Source organism: Phocoena sinus, chromosome 11, assembly GCF_008692025.1.
Source record: "Phocoena sinus isolate mPhoSin1 chromosome 11, mPhoSin1.pri, whole genome shotgun sequence".
Classification (NCBI taxonomy): domain Eukaryota; kingdom Metazoa; phylum Chordata; class Mammalia; order Artiodactyla; family Phocoenidae; genus Phocoena; species Phocoena sinus.
This window is the reverse complement of record NC_045773.1, coordinates 5,265,515-5,291,377: the sequence shown is the minus strand read 5'-3', so window position 1 is coordinate 5,291,377 and position 25,863 is coordinate 5,265,515. Positions and strand designations below refer to the sequence as shown.

The 25,863-nt window shown below is 45.4% G+C and overlaps 1 protein-coding gene across 2 annotated transcripts in view; it reads right to left on the bottom strand.

Moving 5' to 3' along the window:
- Nucleotides 1-22,996: 22,996 nt before the first annotated feature.
- The window catches only part of TAMM41 (TAM41 mitochondrial translocator assembly and maintenance homolog), a 56,354-nt gene continuing 53,487 nt past the window's right edge, over nucleotides 22,997-25,863 (bottom strand). For both annotated transcript variants that reach the window (XM_032650153.1, XM_032650152.1), the window contains one exon: nucleotides 22,997-23,132. In XM_032650153.1, the coding sequence (XP_032506044.1) occupies nucleotides 23,056-23,132 (77 nt within the window). In that variant the 3' untranslated portion in view covers nucleotides 22,997-23,055. The remainder of the gene's footprint in view (nucleotides 23,133-25,863) is intronic.

The following is a 25,863-nucleotide window of genomic DNA, read 5'->3' as shown; positions in this document are numbered from 1 at the left end:
GTCCTCAACATGGGCTGGGCTGGAGAGTGGAACTCTGCTTCCCAGCCCCATCCAACCCTCAGCCAGCATTTTATACGAGGCAAGGCAGAACTCCGAGGCTCTGCCAAAGCACACCATTCCTTCAGGCCACTGGAGTTCTCTGCCAGCCCCTGTGTTAGCCACATGGGAGATATGGAGCCTAAATCAGGGACCATCCTGCCAAGGAACCACGGTCCGGGAAGAAGGAGCCTGGATAACAAGGTAAAAGTCCTGGCAAAGCATAACTTGGTCTGGGACAGGAAGGCTTGATTCAAGGTAATTTAAAGAATTTGTTCAGGACACCCCCTGGAACCCAGAGGTGGGATGCACAGGTGGTCCTGGACCAGAGCCGGGAGCTGCACAGTTGGAAGCAGGTGCCTGTTTATTTCAGTGTCTGCTGCAGGCTTTGCAAGCCGGCTTTCTACCTTGATGTGTGGAGGGCTCATCCATAAGCCTAGGGTGGAGACACAGAGAAAGTTTGTAAGTGGCCCTAAAACAATACGCAGGCTTTTCAAAAGTCCGTTTAAAAGGCTCGGCCTGCTGATGAAAACTGTCAAGCTTCTTTGCTCTTGGCCGGGATTAAGTCAACCTAGGCAGTAACACTGGAATCGCACACTCACCAGCTTCTCTGATTGGCTGCTGGTGACATAATAGAAGTTCAGGAAGGTGATTGGTGGGCCAGGCGCCGCTGCTGAGCCGTGAACCTAAAAAAGGAACAGAATGGCAGGGGGAGGGAGCCACCAACCAACACATTTTAAAGCATCGGGTTCCTGTTTTAAATAATAAAGATGGTGTTCAAGATAGTGATATCTCTGCATGGTCCCTAAGGTGTACCTGGGTTCCTTTGTGTTGCTTCTGCCTCCCCCGTCCCAGGTGTCTCACTCTCTCTCTCCCTGGAGACTTGCAGGCAAGTGCCGACAGGTCCCCTCCACTGCCAGTCCCCCCCTCTCTGCCCAAACCTGCTCTCTGCAGCCCAGAGGCGGGCAGCCCAGGCCGGCTGAGCCCCCGGGGCTTTCCCTGCTCCAGCATCCATGCTGGCAGCATCTCGAGCTGTGCCCTGGTGCTGGGGCAGGCAGCCTCCTTGACAGATTCTCCAACAGAGCAAAGCCACAGCGGGAGCAATGAACATGACGAGAAGCACGAACGTGTCGGCCTAGCCGGGAGAGGACTGTTTTCTTTAACACAACAGGGGCTGGGGCCGGGCTCACCTGGGGAGTCACTGCACATCCTCTGGCCTTAGCAGGCGACCAGAGAAGAGAACGCAGGCAAAACAGCCGGTGGCCTCAAGGGACAGTATGTGGGGAATTTTAGAAAGGCTCTGGGTTTGCAGAAGGGAACAGCACAACGTGGCAGGGAAGCCACTGAGGTTGGGATTCTACCCCTGATGTGCTGCAAACTTGCTGTGTGATTTTTTTGGCTCTTCTCTGAGTCTCTGCTACCTCCCCTGTGGGATGCAGGATACAATCCAATCATCTCCAGGCCTTTTCCATCTCAGGCTTATGGAACACTGGTGTTCCAGGGGCAAAACGAGGTGTTCCCACACCAAGAGTATTAACAGTGCCTGGTGTTTATTAACCTTCCTACCACGGGGCAGGTGCTGTGCCGGGGGCTTTACAGACACTAATGCTTATCTACAGAATAATCCTGCCAAGTAGGTGTCGTCTCCATTTTAGAAGAGGAAGCAGGGTCCAAGAGATCGACTAACCTGTCCGCCGTCCCACAGCTCATACTCTTAATTTGAACCCAGGTCTTTCTGACTGCAAAGTCCCCCACATCTAATTATTTTTTTCCTTTTTGATTTGCTAAAAAAAAAAAAAAAAGCTAATGACTAGTACTTGGTCAATTTTAAGTTTTTCTCCCAATGTTTTTCTTTCATGACTACCATCAAAGAGTAGCAGAACACCCAAACCTCTTGGAAAATGAATAGTGGAAATGAAATGAATGTACTGGAGACTCTTGGAAACTGGATCCTGAGGAAACCTGTCTGGAGCCTCAGCGGCTCGCCTCCTTCATGAACCAGTCCGCTTGAGGCACGTCAGTGTGCAAGTTTAATCAAGCAGAACATTTCTGACCCAACTAGATGCTAAGTACATCAACATATTCTCAGCTAAATCCTGGTTCGTATGAGACATAGAAGTACAGGTGTTTCATCATCTTCTGCAAAGGAAGCTGACTTCCAGGTGCTCTGCGGCCGAAAACAGGTTTGCGCACCCTGGTTCTGACTCCACGAAGATGCAATTTACGGGCAGGAAAACTTCCTGGACGAACAGAGTGAGGGAGAGCTCTCTCAGCACCTTAGAAAACCCAGCCCTGCGAGGTGTCTGCTTCTCTTCCCTGGGAGTCAGAAGATGTCCTTTCCCTTTAAATGTGCACCTGGAAAGTTCTCTATCAAACCAGACTGACACAGGCAGGCCCTCCACCCTGCCAACAAGAGCAGTCACTGAGATCCAGGATGGCTGTTGACTAGCTGGCGGGGTTAGCACAGATGGACTAGCTGGACCACGGACAGAAGGGGGGCACTTGTCATGAAGGGACCACACTCCACAGGCCCAGGGGGTGGAGCCCGTGATCTCCTGACTCCCACAGCTGCCCTCGGACCTCACCTCTCTCCCTCTGAGGCTCAGGCCACGAGCCAGAACACTGTTCCTCTTGCTGACCTCTGACATTCGAGGCAGGCCTTGGAGCCCTGCTCACCAGCCCCCCCAGGGTCACATTCCCTGCTGCTGTCCTGGCGATTTCTGACATCTACGTGCACAACTCACCCTTCAACTATGTTTCTCAGGACAGCATTGCTGTTTCGGGAAGGTGGCCAGGGTATAATCGTTCTGCAGTCCCATTTCCACTATGTAAACTGCTACAAATTTTAAGAGACATGTGTGCTGAGAAGTCTTAAAATAAAGCCAAACCACTGTGCTGGTGCAGGAATCTTAGTACAGATCCAGACTTTTTACTGCACTCCTACTGAAAGCGAGGTGTTACGAAGCATATTATCCCACTGGATCCTAAAGGTAAGCGTTTGAACTTTTACTTTTGTATTTGTAGTTAATCTAGCTCTAAAAAGGGTTTGGGCATCTCTAAAAAAGCAGTTGTGGTGCTACTATGTGATGTCAGGATTAATATCACTACAGTTTTACAGTCCCCTGACGGGGACTTCCCTGGTGGTCCAGTGGGTAGGATTCCGCACTCCCAAGGCAGGGGGCCCGGGTTCGATCCTTGGTAGGGGAACTAGATCCCGCATGCCACAACTAAGAGTCAGCATGCCGCAACTAAGAATCCAAATGCCACAACTAAATATCCCACATGCAGCAATTAAGTCCCGACACAGCCAAATTAATTAATTAATCAATTAATGAAAAAAAACAAACCCTGAGACTTAGAATAAATGTGGTCCCCAAGGCTACATAGTAATTGGTATAATGGAAGCTTGAACTTAAATCTAAGAGGTATAGTGAGAAGAACAGAGTGCAAAATGGGAATATTAACATCCACCTGGCAGGGTTATTGTAGGAAAATGATACAATTTACGTGAAAGGGAGGCGAGCACAGCAATGTTGCCTTCCTTCCCCTCCATCTTCAGATTCTCAGCTCCTTCCATTATACCACTCTGCCTCCTCTTCACCGCAGTTCATCAGAGAGGATATTATACATCAGCTTTACAATGGATAAAATACTACCACAGTCATTTACTTTGAGCTTCATGCCAACCCTTGCAAAGTAGGCATTATCCCCATTTTCCAGACGAGGAAACCCAACTTCTTAGAGGATGAATGACCTCCTGGGGCTTCTCAGGTGACAAGCAGCAGGGTTGGGATTGGAACCCCAGTCTAACGACCCCCAGAGGTCACACCTTTCCCATTAAACCACGCACTTTCTGAGTCAATTATTAAGCTTCTAACAGCAATAAGCATAGAAGGAATATGTATTTCCTTTAGATAAGTTAATACTATGTGGAAATATCATTTGGGAATTGGAAAGTAGAAACGCTTTCTCTTCTGTGAGTAAAAAGGAAAGAGAAACTGAGAAGAGTGTTCGCTACAAAATCGTACGTACGTACGTAATTGTGTAAAATAATCATGTAGTTTAAGGTTCACACGCAAACCTGATGGAAACATAAAAATATATATAGGGCTTCCCTGGTGGCGCAGTGGTTGAGAGTCCGCCTGCCGATGCGGGGGACGTGGGTTCGTGCCCCGGTCCGAGAGGATCCCACGTTCCGCGGAGCGGCTGGGCCCGTGAGCCGTGGCCGCTGAGCCTGTGCGTCCGGAGCCTGTGCTCTGCAACGGGAAAGGCAACAGCGGTAAGGGGCCCGCGTACCGCAAAAAAAAAAAAAAAAAAAAAAAAAAAAATATATATATATATATATATATAAATAAAGCATAAAAATATTCTGATAGAAACATCATAAAATATGCCTATTGCATATTTTAAAAATAAATGTATTTTACATTTATAAATGAGTTAAACATTTGTAAAACTTTCATTCTTTTGTTGGAAGAAAATCTGTTTCTTTTGTCTTGAATAAAGATATCTGGGAAACATATATTTGTTGTTCTAGTTAAATAAAACCACTGAGAGCTCTACATTTGTGGTGGCTGTGGCTGTACTCTTAATAAAAATAATGAAAATATTACCCAAGCCCCTCCCTGACCTGCTGACTTGGAAATAGGTCACCTCCCAGTGAATTCACAGTTATGTGCTTCGATTAGCATCAGATTCTGGAAGAGCTCCAAAATTTGAAAACCAAACTGCTTTCAGCATCTGGTCCTCCCAAGAAGGAAACCTTAAAATTATCTTTGAGTTATGAAGGATGCATAATAAGGTTATGTTAAACAACTAGAGTATAGTTACAAAAGAAAAACTGAAATGGAATCTCCTGTACCAGGGATGGAATCAAGTCTAAATAAATATTTAAATCACAATGTAAATGCATTTGATGAAAATTTTCAATCAAGGTTTTTGGACTAAAGCATATATTGGAACCTTACTCATTTGGTTTCAATTAAGTTTTCAATATAAAAATATGTAATTGGCCAAGGAACAGGGTGTCAAAACCTCAGATCCCACAGGGCCAGGCAGGTAATATAAACCAGAGTTTGGAGAGATGAGTTCCCTCACCTGCAAAATGAGAATAATAAAAATATATGTCTCACAGCACTGTTATGAGGCTTAAGTTAGATAATGCCCGTGAAAAAGGATTCAGAGACATGTATATGGCTGTTAAGACTCTGCACAAAGTGGCCATTGTGTTTGTACAATCTTTCCCCAACTGCTTTCTTTGAATGACATCACAAAGTCCTAAGAAGCTACTCTTTGTTTTACACACCCTCGACACACCCACAATCTTTCTTCTTTCCCATCCGTGATGAAGCTGATACAATGGCACAGGAACATCTAAAAGAGGGAAGTCAAACAAAGTGGGATGTTCCTGCTTCATCATTCTCCTCAACAAACTTTTGTGAGAGCTTCCATGGGCAAGGCATGGGTGACTAGAAGAAATGAAGAGTTCTTACCAGTCATCCCATGAAGAGAGAACAGTCTTCATCGCACTTCAGAAAGAAACCAGGGTACAGACTGTCTGTAAAGGTCCAGGGGAGCACTGCCCAGGGAAGACATCACGGGAGCCACAGTTTTAAACTATACAGTGGCACATTAAAACAAAAAAAGTAGGGACTTCCCTGGCGGTCCCGTGGTTAAGACTTCACCTTCCAATGTAGGGGGTGTGGGTTCAATCCCTGGTCGGGGAGCTAAGATCTCACATGCCTCATGGCCAAAAAACCAAAACAGAAAACAGAAGCAATATTGTAACAAATTCAATAAAGACTTTTAAAATGGTCCACATCAAGAAAAAAAAATCTTAAAAAGGAACAGGTGAAATTAGTATTAACACTAGTGTTAATGATATATTTAGCCAAGGTATCCAAAATGTTATCATCACAATATACAATCAATATTAAAAACTATTCATGAGCCATCCTACATTCTTTTTTTTCATGCTAAGTCTTCGAAATCTGGCATAAATTCTACACTCACATCACATCTCACTTTGGAGCAGTCATATGTCAAGGGCTCTATGGCCACGTGTCTAGTGGCCACCATGCTGGGCTGCACAGGTCTGTGAGATCTTTAGAGAAAAGGGCTTAAAAAAAGTGTTAACATATACACAGCCAATATTTGAATGTTTGTTCTATATTACAGGGGCTCTGAGGTGTTATAGCTGAAAAGATCTGGAAGAGAGTTGTTCCAGACAACTAAAAAGGAAAGAAACTGTTCTAAAAAGAGTTGTTGCCTTGGAACACAGATCTGGCTGCCGTGCTCCAATCTGGGAGTACTCCACAAGACCACCCGGCCCCAGAGCTTCCCTGGAGGACCAGCGGAGGCCGCTATTGAAGCTGCATCCCAGCCCAGCTTCTCCCTCAGCCTGCCCTCGCTTTCTTCCAGGGGCTGTTCCTCTACTACTCCCTGATAAACCTCCTGCAGGCCGATCCCCTTCTCCGAGTCTGTTTCCCAGGGAACCCCCCTAGCAGTTACATCCTCAGTGCTACATCATCCTTCTCGAGGGAGGTGACTCTATCAACAGACTGAGACTTTCGTCTGCCATAGTTGCCCAAGGACATGGAGGTCTGTGGGCCTTTTGCAGGATGATTAGCTACATCTCTGCAGCAAATGAGGAAAATACGTCATCACTGCAAATTCCCTCTTAGAAGTCCCTCCAGTCTCAGGAATCGTACTTGCTTCTCCAATTTCTATAAGACATTGAGAAACTTGCACTCAGTATGCGACTGTGGTAAGACTGGATGTCATCAGACGTCAGAATGGGCCCCCCCGTTTTGGCACTGCTGCCTCACATGTGAGGTGTGTAGATACTCAGGTCAAAAGTCCCAGCAGCTCTTCGAAGTGCACCACTGGCTCTGGGGCAGGCTGAGGAGTCCTACTCTCCAGCAGAGGGCTGGAAGCAATGTACCCAGGCATTTCTTGGCATTGCACTGGAGGGCCACCAAACAGAGTAGGACCTCCTCTGAGTTGTCCCTGTGTCCTAAAGTCTAGCTTGGCTTAGAGATGAGAGGCAGCCCTGGTTTGAGACCCTAAAACTAAACTCTAAATTCTCAGGCAAAAAAAATTAAAGCCCTACTTGCTGTTTCCTATCAACTCCTTAACTCCTACCATTCCTATGAGGCCATCTCAAGGGACTTCTCCATAAGACCTTTCTTCTGTTTATTTTTAAAAGCTTTATTGAGATATAGTTCACATACCATACAATTCACTGTTTAATATACTTAAACCACTGAATTTAAGTACAATTCAATGGTTTTTAGTGTATCCACAGAGCTGTGCAACCGTAACCACGATCAGTTTTAGAACATGTTCAATAACCCAAAAAGAAACCCCTCATCTCTTAGCTGTCCTTCCCAAGCCCCCTCCATTACCCACCTCCGGCCTCAGGTAACCACTCACCTACCTTCTCTATACATTGGTCTATTCTGGGTATTTAACAGACACTGAGTCATACAATATGGGGTCTTTTGCGTGTGGCTTCTTTCGCTGAGTGTAATGTGCTCAAGGGGCATCCCACGCTGCAGCATGTGTCAGCCCTTCATTCTTTCCTATTGCTGAATAATATTCCGTTGTAAGGGGTATACCACATTTTCTTCATCCACTCATCATCATGGACACTGGGATGTTTCCACTTCTTGGCTAGTGTGGATCACGGTGCTGTGAGTATTTACATACACGTTTTTGTTTGGGCATCTGTGATCATTTCTCTTGGGTGTGTAGCTTAAAGTGGGGTTGTTGGATGATGTGGTAACTGTTTAACCATTTGAGGAAGTGCAAGATGGTTTTCCACAACAGCTGCACTCTCCCTCAATTCCCACAAGCAGTGGCTGAGGGCTCTGATTCTCCACATCTTCACCAATGCTTGCCATTTTCTGTTTTTTTGCTTAGGGCCACCCTAGTGGTGTAAAGTGGTAGCTCATCGTGGTTTGATTTGCATTTTCCTGATGACTAATGATGTCGAGCATCTTTTCATGTGCTTATTGGCTGTTTATCTTCTTTGGAAAAATGTCTATTCAGATCCTTTGCCCATTTTAAAATATGGTTGTCTTCTTCTTATTGAATTAAATAGTTCTTTATATATCCTAGGTACAAGGACCTTCTCCAATATATGATTTGCAAATATTTTCTCCCATTCTGTGGGCTGTCTTTTCACTTTCTTGATGGTGTCCGTTGAAGCACAAAAGTTTAAAATTTTGATGATGTCTAGTATATTTTTTTCTTTTGTTGCTTGCGCTTTTAGTGTTCTGAGAAACCGTTGACTACTTCAAAGTTATGATTCACTCATGTTTTCTTCTAAGAGTTATATATTTTTAGCTGTTACACTTAGGCTTTGATCCATCTGAGTTAATTTCGGTATGGTGTGAGGTAAGGGTTCAGCTTTTTTGACCCTCCTAATTGAATGTGACCTTTCCCACTTAGTCAGTCAGGATAGGCTAGGTTATGTTGCAGTAACAAGTATTTCCCAAATCTCAGAGGCTACAACCACAAATGTTTGTTTTCCACTCATGCTAAGAGTGCATCGTGGGTCAACTGTGGCTCTGCTCCACGTTTTCTTCACTCTGTGACCCAGACTGTTGGCGTTGCCTCTCCCCGGAACACTGCCAGTCCTATGGCAGGGGGAAACAAGACAGGATAGACTCTGGGCTGACTCCTTAAGTTTCTGTCCAGAAGGGACATGTGTCTCTTCCATTCTCACTTCATTGGTCAAAACAAGTCATAAGGCTAAATCTGATATCTATGGGGAAAGAAAATTAATCCTCCCGTAGGGCAGGCACTCCAAGGAGGAAACACTGGTCGTTCAGGGGAACAGGAATACAATTTAACACTTCCTCACTATCCCCTGTATGACTTGATGCCTTGTTCTCCTGGTTTTCCTTCCGAACTCAGCATGCCAGGACCTGAATTTATCATTGTCCTCATCACCCCAAAATCTGCTCCTCGTCCCAGACCCCTGACTTGGGAGACAGCACCCCATCCTCCTGGTTGCCCCAGCCAGAACCTTGACACCATCTTCTCCATGTTCAACCATCAAGCTGTACTGAGACTGCTTCCTAAACATCAGTTGAAGTTGTCTCTCTGGGTCCATTCTTGGTGATGGTGCCCTAGACCACCACTGTCTCTCCACTGGATGACCAGACTCCTGTCCCTTCAAATCCATTCTCCATGTTGAGGCCATAATCATTTCCATAAAATGAAAATCGTTTTCTACTCTCCAGCTCAAAATCCCTGCTGGCTCTTCGTTGCTCTGGGGATAACGATTAACGCACTAACAGGCCTTGTAAGACCTTTCATGATGTGGCTTCAGTCATCTCTCCAGCCTCACTTCTGTACGGTATCGTCATCTCTCCAGCCTCACTTCTGTACGGTATCGTCACCTCTCCAGCCTCACTTCTGTACGGTATCAGCCCGGCATCTTATTGCTCTTGCTCTAACTTTACTTCCCTAAATGCACGGTGATGACTTCACTCAGGGCTTTTATCCCCATGTGTGCGATACTGTTCCTCCTCTTCTGGGTAAATCGTACTTGTTCTTAAAGTACTAGGCTGGGCATCACTTGCTCCTTCCTTCAGACTAGGCGATCACTAAGTGATGGGAAGATGGTTTAGCTAAGAGGCTAAAAGGAAGGGCTCTGGAACCCGACGCCCCAGCTTTGAATCCTGGCTGTCATCTACGAGCTGTGAAACAGTGTGCAGGGTATAGCTTCCCTGGGCCTCCATTTCCTCAGGCATAAAATAGGGGATAATAAGAGTCCCTATTACATAAGGCTGTGGGGAGGATTAAATGAATAAATACAGAGAGAATGCTGAGAATAGCGCCTGACACACTGGGAGGACTTGCCTTTACTTTTATGTATCTTCATAGCAGCCTATAGTGACCCCTATAATTCAGCATTTATCAGACAAACATAATTCACAATTTACTGACCTGACTACTTTTCTGCATTGTAAGATCCTTAGAGTTGGGACAATGTCTTATTCATTATCAGTGCTCCAGTTGACATGTAGTTAGCATTTATTAAGTACTAAGTCAATTAATCCATGAACTTCTCTTCATGGCATTGATCCCTTCTCATCTTGTATTATGATATGAGGATGAACTCTGTCCTCCCTACTTGCTAATCTTACGGAGGGCGGGATCCCATCTCCCCCCAGCCCCACATCGCTAAGCAACATTGAATTACTACCAGTTGAATTCAATTCTCTTGAGAGCCTTTAGCCTTTTCCTGCTTTTCCACCTGCTCAGTCCCTGATGTATAATACTTCCATGTAACCCATGGTAACCTGGAATTCCAGGGAAAGACTTTCTTTTATCTGTAGCCCAAACATTATAGTTGGTCAGTCATACAGGAAGGGGTTGAGGATAATGAAACTCAAGTTAGAGTTAGGAGCTACATTTAGGTGGGGTGTCCTGTAATTTCTGAAAAGAATATGAGCCTGGAGATTTTGTTCTTCTTGATCTCATAAAAGCTACTGAAACCCTAGGTGCTGTTACAATTGACCTACCTGCTGGGTGGGTAGAAGAGCAGGCTGAAGTAAAAGGGGGATTAAGTGGGATGTAAAAGCTGCATGTTTTAGTCCAGGCTGTCAGCAAATACATGTGGCCTTGGAAGTTGCAACCTGTCTGGGACCTCCTTATCCCACCGGGACAGTGAGGGAGGGTAAACGGTCTCTAGGCTCCCCAGCGAGTCTGATATTTCATGCATCATCTCTCCAGAAGGAGCTCATTCTAGGAAGGAATGTTTTTATCGTTCCACTTGATCTCAGAAGAAATAGAAATAGTGTAGGAGAAACTAAACCAGATGACTGTAGTCCCAAGGCTAGTGATGGCTGAAAATAATCACAGGAGAGACCATCTGGATGAACTTGGAGAGAATTACCCACCTCTTGCAGGCAAGGGCCAAAGTGGGGTGTGATGCTGAACAGTAAGTGAACTTCTGAGTCGGACGGACCCAAATGCAAACCCCAGCCTTGCCACGTACTAGCTGTGGGGTGGTGGGCCCGCTATGGAACCTCTTTAACCCTGAGTTTCCTTGGTTGTAAAAAAAAAAACAGGAATCATATGGATGCTGTTGAAGCAGGGTAAGGATTAAAGGAAGCGGTTTATGTATGACCCCTGGTGTTCACAGGCCTTTGGCAACTGTTGGGTCATTTCCCTGTTCCGTTCCATCCTCCATTAATTTAAAGGACTTGCACGCTCACTGGTACCTGTGCCACTGGACCCACTTGCTCCTCAGCACAGGTTGGCAGTGGGCACTTCTGTGGGTTAGATGAGCTCGGGAACTTTTTGGTCAGGACCACACAGAGTGCCTGGGTCGACGAGCATTTTCTCTTAGTCAGATACAGTGAGTCTGATCAAATTCACACTCCTGCTTCTTTCTGTTCACTGAGGGTGTTTTGGTAGTTAGGGGGGGTCCTGGAGGGCAGGGCTCAGCGGGGAGACACGGAGCCACACAGTACCTCAGTGGAGCAGGAATCCATGATTCAGCTGGAGCTGCAACCCAGGACTGGCCGTGGAGACACCTTAGGAACGACCGGATTACCTCTTACTCGTAAGGAGTTCTGCTCACGTGACAGAGTATAGAAGGCCTCTCAACACGCGGCTCTCCCGACGCTCGCCTGGGGGTCGTGTGGGCACACGCAGTGTGCAGGGGCAGCCCTCCAGTGCCGCCCTGCCCTGTACTTGTACCCTTGCCATTTTTTCTCCCATCCCCCAAAGACTGCTCCTGCTGCAACCGCATGGGCAAGCTCAGCCATCGCCTCCCTCAGGGAGGCCCAAAGTCTCCCGGCTGCTCTGGGGCAGAGCTCACCTGGGATTTGCTCACGAGTCTTGGGTCACCAAGTCCCCAACTTTTTCCGAGGTTGCCCGGCTGAGAAAGAGACATGTTATGACCAGAAGCCATGACTCAATTCTAGGGGACGCTGCTTTGGGAATCAGGCTTTGCATTAGACAGTTGTGAATTCTCAGAGTGTTTTAAGGAATACTAGCCAGGTATCAGGGAGATTTCTTTATTTAGGCTTTATTTAGTCAACTAGTCATTTTTATAGGGCAGAGAGTAAAAGCTTCCCCAAAAGTCAAGTATTAGTCAAATGGAAGCAACATGAATGATAACAGCTACCGTTGACCGTGTACCTTCTGTGTGCCCAGCTGTGGATAAGCACAGTGGTTACGGGCGCCTAGACTGGATTCAGACTATTCAAACGTGTGTGTGGATCCTGGCTCTACCGCTTAACTAGCTGTGTGACGTTGGGTAAATTATTTAACCTCTCTGAGCCTCAGTTTCCTCATTTGTAGGACAGTAATAGTACCGACCTTATAGGATTGCAGTGAGGGTAAATGAGTTAATGCAAGAAACAGTCTTTAGCACAGTAAGCAGTATCAAATTCTCACTACTCAACATGCAAAACTTGGAACATGTTCAACAGTGAAAGTTAATAGAAGACTAGAACGACCCAATAAAGACAGGACCACTAAGGATGCAGGTCCTGCAGGAGGGAAGATTGGGTCACCCCAGTAGGACAGTAGAAACACGGAACAGGTGATGAAAGAAAGATGCTGGACGTGTCTGCTGTGACACCCTGACCAGTTCAGAAAAATTAGATGGGTGTATTTTCTTCCTTGCTTGATAACGTGTAGTACACACACTCACTCACTGACTGGCTCATAGGTTTTTTGTTGTTTTGCTTTTACAGTACATGGGCCTCTCACTATTGTGGCCTCTCCCGCTGTGGAGCACAGGCTCCAGACGCGCAGGTCCAGTGGCCATGGCTCACGGACCCAGCCGCTCCGCAGCATGTGGGATCCTCCCAGACCGGGGCACGACCCCGTGTCCCCTGCATCGGCAGGCAGACTCTCAACCACTGCACCACCAGGGAAGCCCTCGTATGTATTTTTAACCCCCTTTATTCTCCTCTATTATTTTCTGTAAGAAGCGGTGGTGAACTTCACAGGTTAGTTTCTAGGTTACACGACAGTCAGGTGAGACTGTGATTGCAAGAGGAATTAGCATCACCCAGAGACGGATATAATGTTCTTTTCTGCCAGAAAGCAAGAGCATTTTCTTTTGTACCAAGGATAGTGCCTGGTGTCGGTGGAGCTGGGGGTGCTGCTGTTACCGTGGGAAGGTCACATATGGATTAAATGGTGTGCACGGATGCCCTGTCACTGGAGTGGACGTGGCAGTTTTTATCTGGTAGGACCCAGACACACGCCTATTCTTTACACTCCACTCTGGAATGTAAACTACCTTTCTCAGGCTTTCTTACCTGGTGACTTCCTATCAGGTTTTGCCAGTTGGAGACGGTGGCAGGAGGTCGGAGGGTGAGGGAAGAGTGAAGTTCCCCGGTTTGCCTCCAATATTCGTGGTCCCCTGTGGCCTCTGGGCAGGGGTGAGACCGCTTTAGCAGCTCCCGCAGTGGCAGGGGCATTGGGCTGATTATCCAATGCTGCAAAACAAGCCTCCCCCAAACTTAGCAACTTCTAACAATAATCATTTTGTGATTCCCCCTCAGAGTTCTGGGAGTTTGACTGGTGGTCCTGGCTTGGGGTCTCATGCTTGGCCACAGTCACTCACTCACTTGCCTGGCAGCTGGTGCTGTCGGCCAGAGCAGTTATACGTCCTCTCTGTGCGGCCTGGGCTTCCTTACAACATGGCGGCTGGGCTCTAAGAGCGAGTGTCCTGAGAGCCAAGGGGAAGGGGTGCCACATTTTAGGATCTCATCTTGTAAGTCAGGTTATCTCATTTGCTGCATTCTATCTGTTAGAACCAAGTCACTGAGGCCAGCCCATATTCAGGGAAGGAGAATTAAGAGTCCACCTACTGATGGGAAGACGGTCAAAGAATTTGCAAACATATTTTGAAACCACCACAGGCAGCATCTCTGGATCACAGCAAGCAGGTCAGCTTGGAGATTGCAGCCCCGGGATGTTAGCTGCTTCCTGATCCTTGGGAGTCATCCCTTCCTCCTTCTCCCTTTTGTAACTAATTCCCTTGATAAAATCCCCTCTGTTTGATATATCCAGGACTGTTTCTCTTTTCCTGACGGATATATGCAGGCTATCCCTAGCTATCCAAACTCACCGTCTGAATTGAATAGTAGAGTGACTTACAGAAACATGAACTATTATCATGTACCAAGAACCATGCTAGGTGCTGAACATATGTCTCCTCATTTAATTCTAATACCAGCCCTGCCAGAGAGGTATGAGTGTACCTACCTCACAGCACAGAAACTGAAGCTCAGAAAGGTTAAATAACTTGCCCAAGAACACGGCTGGAAGGAAGTCTGACTCTCAAGTACGTTTATTTTTTGGGTCTCCTGGAGTTCGAGAAGAGCTACTTCCTGCCATAGAATTCCTTTTTCCTCAGAGGAAGTCTCAGCCCTCATCCTTATATACCTGTTTGATGACTCCCAACTTAGATATCTATACTTCAAAATGCATTGAGGAAAAGGAAGATAAGAATACATCTAGGAGAAGTGGAACACAGAGACTCAAGCATTCATCAATTATGAAAGCTACAGGGTGTGTAGGAAAAGACACCAGACCAGGGAGTTTGCAGGCCTGCGTCAAGCCTCAGCCACGATGCTCATGTGCATTCTGACCCTCAGCTGTCATCTTCTCTCTTGCAGCCTCAGGTATCCCCACACTGGAAAATTACCCTGATATTCTGCGCTCTTCTGAGTATTTACTGTCTAAACTAGTTGGGGACATAAAAGGCTATATTAGATACAGGAGGGACAAGTTAAAGTTAAAATAAAGCCAGCTTATAGGGCTTCTGAAAGAAAGTTTATTATTTTTTAATACAGCAGGTTCTTATTAGTTATCTATTTTATACATATTACTGTATATATGTCAATCCCAAACTCCAAATTCATCCCACTCCCCCCAGGCCCGCACCCCTGCTTTCCCCCCTTAGTGTCCATACGTTTGTTCTCTACATCTGTACCTCTATTACTGCCTTGCAAACCAGTTCATCTGTACCATTTTTCTAGATTCCACATGTATGCATTAATATACGATATTTGTTTTTCTCTTACTTCACTCTGTATGACAGTCTCTAGGTCCAGCCATGTCTCTACAAATGACACAATTTCATTCCTTTTTATGGCTGGTAATATTCCACTGTATATATGTACCACATCTTCTTTATCCATTCATATGTTGATGGGTATTCAGGTTGCTTCCATGACCTGGCTATTGTAAATAGTGCTGCAATGAACATTGGGGTGCATGTGTCTTTTTGACTTATGGTTTGCTCTGGGTATATGGCCAGTAGTGGGATTGCTGGGTCATATAGTAATTTTATTTTTAGTTTTTTAAGGAAGCTCCATACTGTTTTCCATAGTGGCTGTATCAATTTACATTCCCACCAACTGTGCAAGAGGGTTCCCTTTCCTCCACACCCTCTCCAGCATTTGCTGTTTGTACATTTTCTGATGATGGCCATTCTGACTGGTGTGAAGTGATACCTCGTAGTTTTGATTTGCATTTCTCTAATAATTAGTGATGTTGAGCAGTTTTCATGTGCCTCTTGGCCATCTGTATGTCTTCTCTGGAGAAATGTCTATTTAGGTCTTCTGACCATTTTTGGATTGGGTTGTTTTTTTAATATTGAGCTGCATGAGCTGTTTATATATTTTGGAGATTAATCCTTTGTCTGTTGATTTGCTTGTAAATATCTTCTCCCATTCTGAGGGTTGTCTTTTTGTCTTGTTTATAGTTTCCTTTGCTGTGCAGAAGCTTTTAAGTTTCATTAGGTCCCATTTGTTTATTTTTGACTTTATTTCCATTACTCTAGGAGGTGGGTCAAAAAAGATCTTGCTGTGATTTATGTCAAACTGTTCTTCCTATGTTTTCCTCTAAGAGTTTTATACTGTCCGGTCTTACATTTAGGTCTTCAATCCATTTTGAGTTTATTTTTGTGTATGCTGTTAGGGAGTGTTCTAATTTCATTCTTTTACATGTAGTTGTCCAGTTTTCCCAGCACCGCTTATTGAACACACTGTCTTTTCTCCATTGTATATCCTTGCTTCCTTTGTCATATATTAGTTGACCATAGGTGTGGGGGTTCATCTCTGGCCTTTCTGTCCTGTTCCATTGATCTATATTTCTGTTTTTGTGCCAGTACCACATTGTCTTGATTACTGTAGCTTTGTAGTATAGTCTGAAGTTGGGGAGTCTGATTCCTCCAGCTTCATTTTTTTCCCTCAAGACTGCTATGGCTATTTGGGGTCTTTTCTGTCTCCATACAAATTTTAAGATTTTTTGTTCTAGTTCTGTAAAAAACGCCATTGGTAATTTGATAGGGATTGCATTGAATCTGCAGATTGCTTTGGGGAGTACAGTCATTTTCAAAACATTGATTCTTCCAATCCAAGAACATGGTATATCTCTCCATCTGTTTGTGCCATCTTTGATTTCTTTCATAAGTGTCTTACAGTTTTCTGAGTACAGTACCTCCTTAGGTAGGTTTATTCCTGGATATTTTATTCTTTTTGTTGCAATGGTGAAAGGGATTGTTTCCTTAATTTCTCTTTCTGATCTTTCATTGTTAGTGTATAGGAATGCAAGAGATTTACTTTATTTCTTTTTTTAAAATAAATTTATTTATTTAGTTTTGGCTGCGTTGGGTCTTCGTTGCTGTGTGCAGGCTTTCTCTAGTTGCGGCGAGTGGGGCTACTCTTTGTTGTGGTGCGTGTGCTTCTCATTGCGGTGGCTTCTCTTGTTGCGGAGCACAGGCTCTAGGTGTGCAGGCTTCAGTAGTTGTGGCACGCGGGCTCTAGAACGCAGGCTCAGTAGTTGTGGCACGCAGGCTCTAGAACGCAGGCTCAGTAGTTGTGGCACTCAGGCTCTAGAATGCAGGCTCAGTAGTTGTGGCACACGGGCTTAGTTGCTCCGAGGCATGTGGGATCTTCCTGGATCAGGGATCGAACCCATGTCCCCTGCATTGGCAGGTGGATTCTTAAACACTGCGCCACTTCCAGGGAAGTCCCTAGAAATGCAAGAGATTTCTGTGCATTAATTTTGTATCCTGCAACTTTACCAAATTCACTGATTAGCCTAGTAGTTTTCTGGTGGCATCTTTAGGATTCTCTATGTATAGTCTCATGTCATCTGCAAACAGTGACAGTTTTACTTCTTCTTTTCCAATTTGTATTCCTTTTATTTCTTTTTAAACTCTGATTGCCACTGGCTAGGACTTCCAAAACTATGTAGAATAAGAGTGGTGAGAGTGGACATCCTTGTCTTGTTCCTTATCTTAGAGGAAATGCTTTCAGTTTTTCACCATTCAGAATGATGTTTGCTGTGGGTTTGTCATATATGGCCTTTATTATGTTGAGGTAGGTTCCCTCTATGCCCACTTTCCGGAGAGTTTTTATCATAAATGGGTATTAAATTTTCTCAAAAGCTTTTTCTGCATCTATTGAGATGATCGTACGGTTTTTATTCTTCAAATTGTTAGTATGGCGTATCCGTTGACTGATTTGCGTATATTGAAGAATCCTTGCATCCCTGGGATAAATCCCACTTGATCATGGTGTATGATCCTTTTAATGTGTTGTTGGATTCTGTTTGCTAGTATTTTGTTGAGGATGTTTGCATCTATATTCACCAGTGATAGCGGTCTGTAATTTTTTTTGTAGTACCTTTGTCCGATTTTGGTATCAGGGTGATGGTGGCCTTGTAGAATGAGTTTGGGAGTGTTCCTTCCTCTGCAATTTTTTGGAAGAGTTTGAGAAGGATGGGTGTTAGCTCTTCTGTAAATGTTTGATAGAATTCACCTGTGAAGCCATCTGGTCCTGGACTTTTGTTTCTTGGAAGATTTTTAATCACAGTTTCAATTTCATTACTTGTGACTGGTCTGTTCAGATTTTCTGTTTCTTCCTGGTTCAGTCTTGGAAGGTTATACCTTTCTAATAATTTGTCCATTTCTTTCAGGTTGCCCATTTTATTTGCATAGAGTTGCTTGTAGTAGTCTCTTAGGAGGCTTTCTATTTCTCTGGTGTCCATTGTAACTTCTCCTTTTTCATTTCTAATTTTATTGATTTGAGTCCTCTCTCTCTTTTCACTTGATGAGTCTGGCTAAAGGTTTATCAGTTTTGTATATCCTCTCAAAGAACCAGCTTTTAGTTGTATTGATCTTTGCTATTTTTTTCTTTGTTTCTATTTCATTTATTTCTGCTCTGATCTTTATGATTTCTTTCCTTCTACTAACTTTGGGTTTTGTTTGCTCTTCTTTCTCTAGTTCCTTTAGGTGTAAGGTTAGATTGTTTATTTGAGATTTTTCTTTTTCTCGAGGTAGCACTGTAATGCTATAAACTTCCCTCTTAGAACTGCTTTTGCTGCATCCCACAGGTTTTGGATCATCATGTTTTCATTGTCATGTGTCTTGAGGTATGTTTTGATTTCCTCTTTGATTTCTTCAGTGATCTCTTGGTTATTCAGTAGTATATTGTTTAGCCTCCATGTATTTGTGTTATTACATTTTTTTCCCCTGTAATTTATTTCTTATCTCATAGCATTGTGGTCAGAAAAGATTCTTGATATGAATTCAATTTTCTTAAATTTACCGAGGCTTGATTTGTGACCCAAGATGTGATCTATCCTGGAGAGTGTTCCGTGTGCACTTGAGAAGGAAGTGTCATCTGCTGTTTTTGGATGGAATGTCCTATAAATATCAATTAAATCTATCTGGTCTATTGTGTCATTTAAAGCTTGTGTTTCCTTATTTATTTTCTGTCTGGATCATCTGTCCATTGGTGTAAGTGAGGTGTTAAAGTCCCCCACTATTATTGTGTTACTGTCGATTTCTTCTTTTATAGGTGTTGGCATTTGCCTTATGTATTGAGGTTTTCCTATGTTGCGTGCATATATATTTATAATTGCTTTATCTTCTTCTTGGATTGATCCCTTGATCATTATGTAGTGTTCTCCCTTGTCTCTTGTAACATTCTTTATTTTAACATCCATTTTATCTGACAGGAGTATTGCTACTCCAGCTTTCTTTTGATTTCCATTTGCATGGAATATCTTTTTCCATCCACTCACTTTCAGTCTGTATGTATCCCTAGGTCTGAAGTGGGTCTCTTGTAGACAGCATATATATGGGTATTGTTTTTGTATCCATTCAGTGAGCCTGTGTCTTTTAGTTGGAGCATTTAATCCATTCACGTTTAAGGTAATTATTGATATGTATGTTCTTATTAGCATTTTCTAATTGTTTTGAGTTTGTTTGTGTAGGTCCTTTTCTTCTTTTCTATTTCCCACTTAGAGAGGTTCCTTTAGCATTTGTTGTACAGCTGGTTTGGTGGTGCTGAATTCTCTTAGCTTTTGCTTATCTGTAAAGCTTTTGACTTCTCCGTCAAATCTGAATGATATCCTTGCCAGGTACAGTAATCTTGGTTCTAGGTTCTTCCCTTTCATCACTTTAAGTATATCATGCCACTCCCTTCTGGCTTGTAGAGTTTCTGCTGAGAAATCAGCTGTTAACCTTATGGGAGTTCCCATGCATGTTATCTGTCATTTTTCCCTTGTTGCTTTTAATAATTTTTCTTTGTCAATTTGATTACTATGTGTCTTGGCGTGTTTCTCCTTGGGTTCATCCTGCCTGGGACTCTCTGCATTTCCTGGACTTGGGTGGCTATTTCCTTTCCCATGTTAGGGAAGTTTTTGATTATAATCTCTTCAAATATTTTCTCAGGTCCTTTCTCTCTTTCCTCCTTCTGGGACTCCAATAATGCGAATGTTGGTGCGTTAAATGCTGTCCCCAAGGTCTCTTAGGTTGTCTTCATTTCTTTTCATTCTTTTTTCTTTATTCTGTTCCGTGGCAGTGAATTCCACCATTCTGTCTTCCAAGTCACTTATCTGTTCTTCTGCCTCAGTTACTCTGCTATTGATCCCTTCTAGTGTATTTTTCATTTCAGTTATTATATTGTTTATCTCTGTTTGTTTGTTCTTTAATTCTTCTAGGTGTTTGTTCTGTAATTCTTCCAGGTCTTTGTTAAACATTTCTTGCATCTTCTCAATCTTTGCCTCCATTCTTTTTCCAAGGGCCTGGATCATCTTCACTATCATTATTCTGAATTCTTTTTCTGGAAGGTTTCCTAGCTCCACTTCATTTAGTTGTTTCTCTGGGGTTTTATCTTGTTCCTTCATCTGGTACATAATCCTCCACCTTTTCATTTTGTCTGTCTTTCTGTGAATGTGGTTTTTGTTCCACAGGCTGCAGGATTCTGGGTCTTCTTGCTTTTGTGATCTGCCCTCTGGTGGATGAGGCTATCTAAGAGGCTTGTGCAAGCTTCCTGATGGGAGGGACTGGTGGTGGCCAGAGCTCAGTAAAACTTTAATCCACTTGTCTGCTGATGGGTGGGGCTGCATTCCCTCCCTGTTGGTTGTTTGGCCTGAGGTGACTCAGCACTGGAGGCTACAGGCTCTTTGATGGGGTTAATGGCAGACTCAAGTCCGGCAGGGCTCACGCCAATGAGTACTTCCCAGAGCTCCTGCTGCCAGTGTCCTTGTCCCCATGGTGAGCCACAGCCACCCCCGGCCTCTGCAGGAGACCCTCCAACAGTAGCTGGTAGGTTGGTTCAGACTCCTATGGTGTCACTGCTCCTTCCCCTGGGTCCCGATGCACACACTACTTTGTGTGTGCCCTCCAAGAGTGGAGTCTCTGTTTTCCCCAGTCCTGCTGAAATCCTGCAATCAAATCCCGCTAGCCTTCACAGTCTGATTCTCTGGGAATTCCTCCTCCTGTTGCCAGATCCCCAGGTTGGGGAGCCTGACGTGGGGCTCAGAACCTTCACTCCAGTGGGTGGACTTCTGTGGTATAAGTGTTCTCCAGTCTGTGAGTCACCCACCCAGCGGTTATGGGATTTGATTTTATTGTGATTGCGCCCCTCCTACCGTCTCACTGCGGTTCTCCTTTGTCTTTGCGTGTGGGGTATCTTTTTTGGTGAGTTCCAGTGTCTTCCTATAGATGACTGTTCAGCAGTTAGTTGTGATTCCGGTGCTCTCACAAGAGGGAGTGAGCACACGTTCTTCTACTCCACCATCTTGAACCAACTTTGCAGCTTATAGGTCTTGAATAATCTTGTTATAGATTGAACGTTTGTGTTCCCTCAGAATTCTCTCACCACCCCCACCCCCAACGTGATGATGTTCAGAGGTGGGGCCTTTGGCAGGTAACATGGTCATGAGGGTGGAACCCTCATGAATGGGATTAGTATCCTTATAAGAAGAAACATGAGACCTTGCTTTGGGTCTGCTGGCTCCACTGTGAGAGAAGACACTGGGAAAACAGGCCTCTGCAACTAGGAAGAAGCTCTCACCAGAAACCGACCATATCAGCAACCCTGGTCTCAGACTTCCAGGCCCCAGAACTGTGAAAAATCAATTTCTGCTATTCATAAGCCAACCAATGTGTGGTATCTGTCATGGCAGCCCGAAACGACCAAGGCTGATGAGAAATACTTATTTTATCCCATAAGCAGTGGGGAATCATTTTAGCTTCTTGAGGAAGAACCTGACCCAATAAAACAAAAACACTTGCAGAAGAAAACAGTAACAAAAACAATAATAGAAAGTAATGACAGAAGTGACATTTACTGAATGCTACCAGGCAGTGTCCTAGTACATAGGACACTTGGCTTGCAGGACCTTCACTACAGCCCAAGGAGGTCTGTACTGTTATTCCCTTTTCAGAGATGGTAAAACTCTTCAGAGACACTAAATAACTTGCCCAAAGTCACAAAGCTAGTCAGCAGTGGAGCGAAGATTCAACCCAGCTTGGTCATATCTTAAGCCTGAGCTCTTTTGGGTTGGAATGAGCTGAACCCAAAGGTAGAAAAAATTAGTAGATAACTATTGTTCAAATTTTCAAAAGAACCTAAGGGTCTGCACTAGAGCACTGGGCAATGGAAACAGGGTGAGGTAGAGACAATCTGAGAAAAGAAAGACAAAACCTGAGCTTGGACTGAAGAGACGATGTGCCAGGCGAGGGAACAGACGCTGCCTCCCCCCCATCCCCCCATTTCCATCCATCTGTCAGCTCGTCCTGCAGCCCATGAGCTGGAGGGGAGGCAGGCTCAGGTCCAAGCTCCTTGGCCTGGTTCCCCCTGGCCATTCCTGGTGCAGTGATGGGCAAGTTACCCATTAGGGCCCAGGAATCCAGACAGAGGCTTGCTGGGAACTGCTGCAGTTCTGTTGCTTTTCTAAGAGGGCTTCTGAAAGGAACTCCCCCTGTCTCCCCAGATGAAGATGGGGGTGCACACAGCCCTTGAGGCTGTTGTCAGGGGTCTCAGAGTTAAGAGGAGAGCTGGCCTTAGTGTGATGTCAATGTGGCAAAGGATGGAGAAAGGACAGAAACTGGTCTGTTAACCCCCTAAATCGATCCAACTCTGAAGCCCACCAACCTCTGACTTTCCAGTTCTTTGAGCTGAGGAGTCCTTTGTCGTTTCCTGCTCCCCAAACGCTCCTGTTACATGGGAAAGCTCTGCACCGGTCTGTTGCAGGTTCCTCACTTGAGTCACTGCCACACACCCTCATGGAGAACAAGGAGAAATGTTAAACACCCAGATCCAGGAAGATGCTGACTGGAGCTCTCACTGGAGAAAACCGAGTGAGCGGATGGAGCCGAGGCAGACAGAGCCAAAGCTCCTGCCCTAGCATGGGGCTGCTGGTCCACAGCGCGTGCACCGCCACTTAGACCTCCGACCCTCGTTGCCAAACAGACCACAGCTGAAGCTCTCAGGAAAGCAGGGCCCAGATGGTGCTGTGTGTAACGAGGACTCTTCTCATGCTGAGTCCTCAAAGGTATTGGTTCCCCCTGGATAAAGGTCTGACGCATACATTTCCAAAATCCAGTACAGTATCATGCAAACCAAGACCTCTTCAAATTCAACCAAATAGGTCAGAGTAACAGACGCTGTTCTGTCAAAAAGGATCATTTTATTCAGTTACACATAACATAGATAAAAGCAAGCAAAATCAGGATGTTTTTCTCAGCCATCCTTTCCACATTTTATGCAGTTTTAGAGAACTATAAATCACTGATTTCTTCAGGCCTAAAAGAGAAAAGAAGAGAGAGTAAGAACACTGAGGCTTACTGAGTGGATGCTCAGTGGAGGTCCTGTGGTATTCGGATCAGACGCATCTTTGGAGTAGAACAGCGATGGGCTGACTGGGGTTCCAGGAGAGCCTGGGGGCCTGACAGGGTCCAGGAGACCCTGGGGCCATCGTGATCAACGGGAGGGAAAAGACTGATTTCCGCATCTGCTGAAGCAGTGATGTGGATGCCAAAGGCACCCAAGCTTCTGGGGTAAGGGAGTCCTTTCAGATAGGAGCATGCTGCAACCTCTGAATTTAGCAGCTCTTTGAAAACGGAGGAGAAAGGAAGGCAAAGACAAGACGCCGTATGTAAGTGAGCGTCCTTGGCCCCCTTTCTAGCCCCCGATGCCTCCCAACCACCCCCAGCGCACTGCTGCCATGTCCCTGCGTGTGACGCCAGTTGGCCCGCGGTGAAGGGCGTTCCCACCACACCCTGCCTGGTAGACGCCGCGATCCCGTTCAGATTTTTCCCCTGGAAGCACCGGGCTCCCCAGCCGATTCAGCCACTGTTCCTCCTGGTCCCACGGTGCCTGTGCTGACGCCCAGCTCAGCACTCACCACACTGCACAGTGCTCTCCTGTCCCTCTGCCTACACTGGGAGCTCCTTGAGGACAGGGACCTTGTCCTATTCATCCCGGGTTCCCCATCACTTAGTGCAGCACCCGGCACACAGCAGGTGCTCAGTAAACACCTGCAGTGATGGAACAGATGCACCTTGTTCAGACACCTGCCCTTCCAGCACCCCATCTACTGAGTCACAAGTGCCTGATGAAACCAGAGGAGAGGCTCTCGGGGGAGTTTACGGGAAAGAAGTCCAACGGCATGGACTAAGCGGGGTGCTGCTGTCTGTCAGGACTCACAGGATCCCATTTGCAGACGGTGTTACGGGCTTGACCTTCTTTGTGCTGAGGATGAGCTCATTCAGTCTGTGTTTCAGGGTGTGGCCCAAAGATCTGAACAGTCTTTTCCACCCTGGGATCCAGACCGTGGTCTGCGCTGCAGGTGTGACATGTAGTGTGGGCACCGCTCACAAGGTATAACAGGACTGGTTCCGGAGGCTCTGAGCACTGGCGTGTAAGCGCTCTCAAAAATACCTGATCGTGTTACCTGTAGGCCGCCTCATGCACTTAGGACCTTTTACGACGCCACTGCAGGCAGCGGCAGGTAAAAAGGCAGGGCACCGATCAAGTCATTAGTGAATGCTTCTAGAAGCTGTGGCCTCGCTTGTCCACTGACTGACTCCTGCAAACCGAGACTCGTCAAGAAACTCAGAGCTCCTTTTCCTGCCTCCACCCGTTTTAATTTTCTCCCTGGAGCAACCACTCTGGTAAACCTCACCCACTCGAGCACTGGGACTGGAATCTTATTACGTAAGGTGCTTTCTAAAATTCCAGGCAGAACCGATCAAGACACCAAGGTAGCTGCACACAGTAAGGGTCAACGCGGCAACTCCAGGGCACTGAGTCACAACGAGAGGAAGAGGCATCGACCATAATGAGTCCCAGCTCAGCTTCACAAACCTTCCTCACAGACTCTGGGGAGCTTAACATTTAAGGTAAATACACCACAGTCCACGAGCGGCATTGTGGAGCCATTTTTTGCTGCTAGTGGATAGAAACCTCCCTTAATTAAGAAGTCTCTCCCTTCGACAGCTCTGCCAGAGACATATTCTCAGGACGGCGGCAGCAGGGGACTGATCTGGCAAGGGCACTGGAATGGGAGTCAGGAGAGCGGAATGTTAGTCCCCGCTGGGGACAGGGAGACTCCCCATCTCTGGGCATCGACTTCCTCATCTGCAAACTGACAGGTTGGACTAGGTTACGGGTTCTCCGACGAGGGGCCAACAGACAGGCCTCAGTCTGAGAACTCCCTGAAGCTGCAGGGAGGTTTGCGGAGTGTGCGCACGTGTGCATGTCTGTGCAGAGGGCCCAGAGTTTTAGTCAGAGTCTCACTGGGAGCCAGGATTTTCAAAAGGTTAAGAACCAAGAGATTAGAAGGAAGGATCCTGCCTTAATATTCTCGTTGCAACGAAGGTGGAGGACTAAACTTCATGAACTTGGAGTAGGCAGTATTTCCTAAACAGGACACAAAAAGCTGCTAACCTTACAGGACAAAACTGATAAACTGGACTAAGTAAGATGAAGCACTTTTCATCAAAAGACACCATTAAGACACCGAGACGACAAGCCCTAGAGTGGGGGACTTTTGCATTCCACTTGTCCAACGAAGGACCTGTATCCACACTATACAGAGATTTCAGTGTTAAAAAAAAAAAAAAAAAAAAGGCAGACAATTCAAAAGAAAATAGGTACTTCACAAAAGAGGATCTTCAACCATGTAAGCATGTGAACAAACGCTCAACTTTATCGGTCATCAGGAAAGTGCAAGTTAAAACTCCAATATGATACGTCTACTCACCTACCAGAGGGCCTAAAAAGAAAAAGACCTACTATCAAGCACTGGTCACGGAGGTACTGCAGCAGGAACTCTGCTGCTTGGAGTGTAACCTAGACACTTGTTAGGTAGTATCTACCACACCTGGACATTCACACACTTTATGATACAGTAATTCCACCCGTAACTAAAAACCTAACAGAAATGCATACCTACGCTCGCTCGAAGACAGGTACCAAAACATGCATAGCAGGACTCTTTGAAATAGCCCCAAACTGGAAACAACCCGGGAAA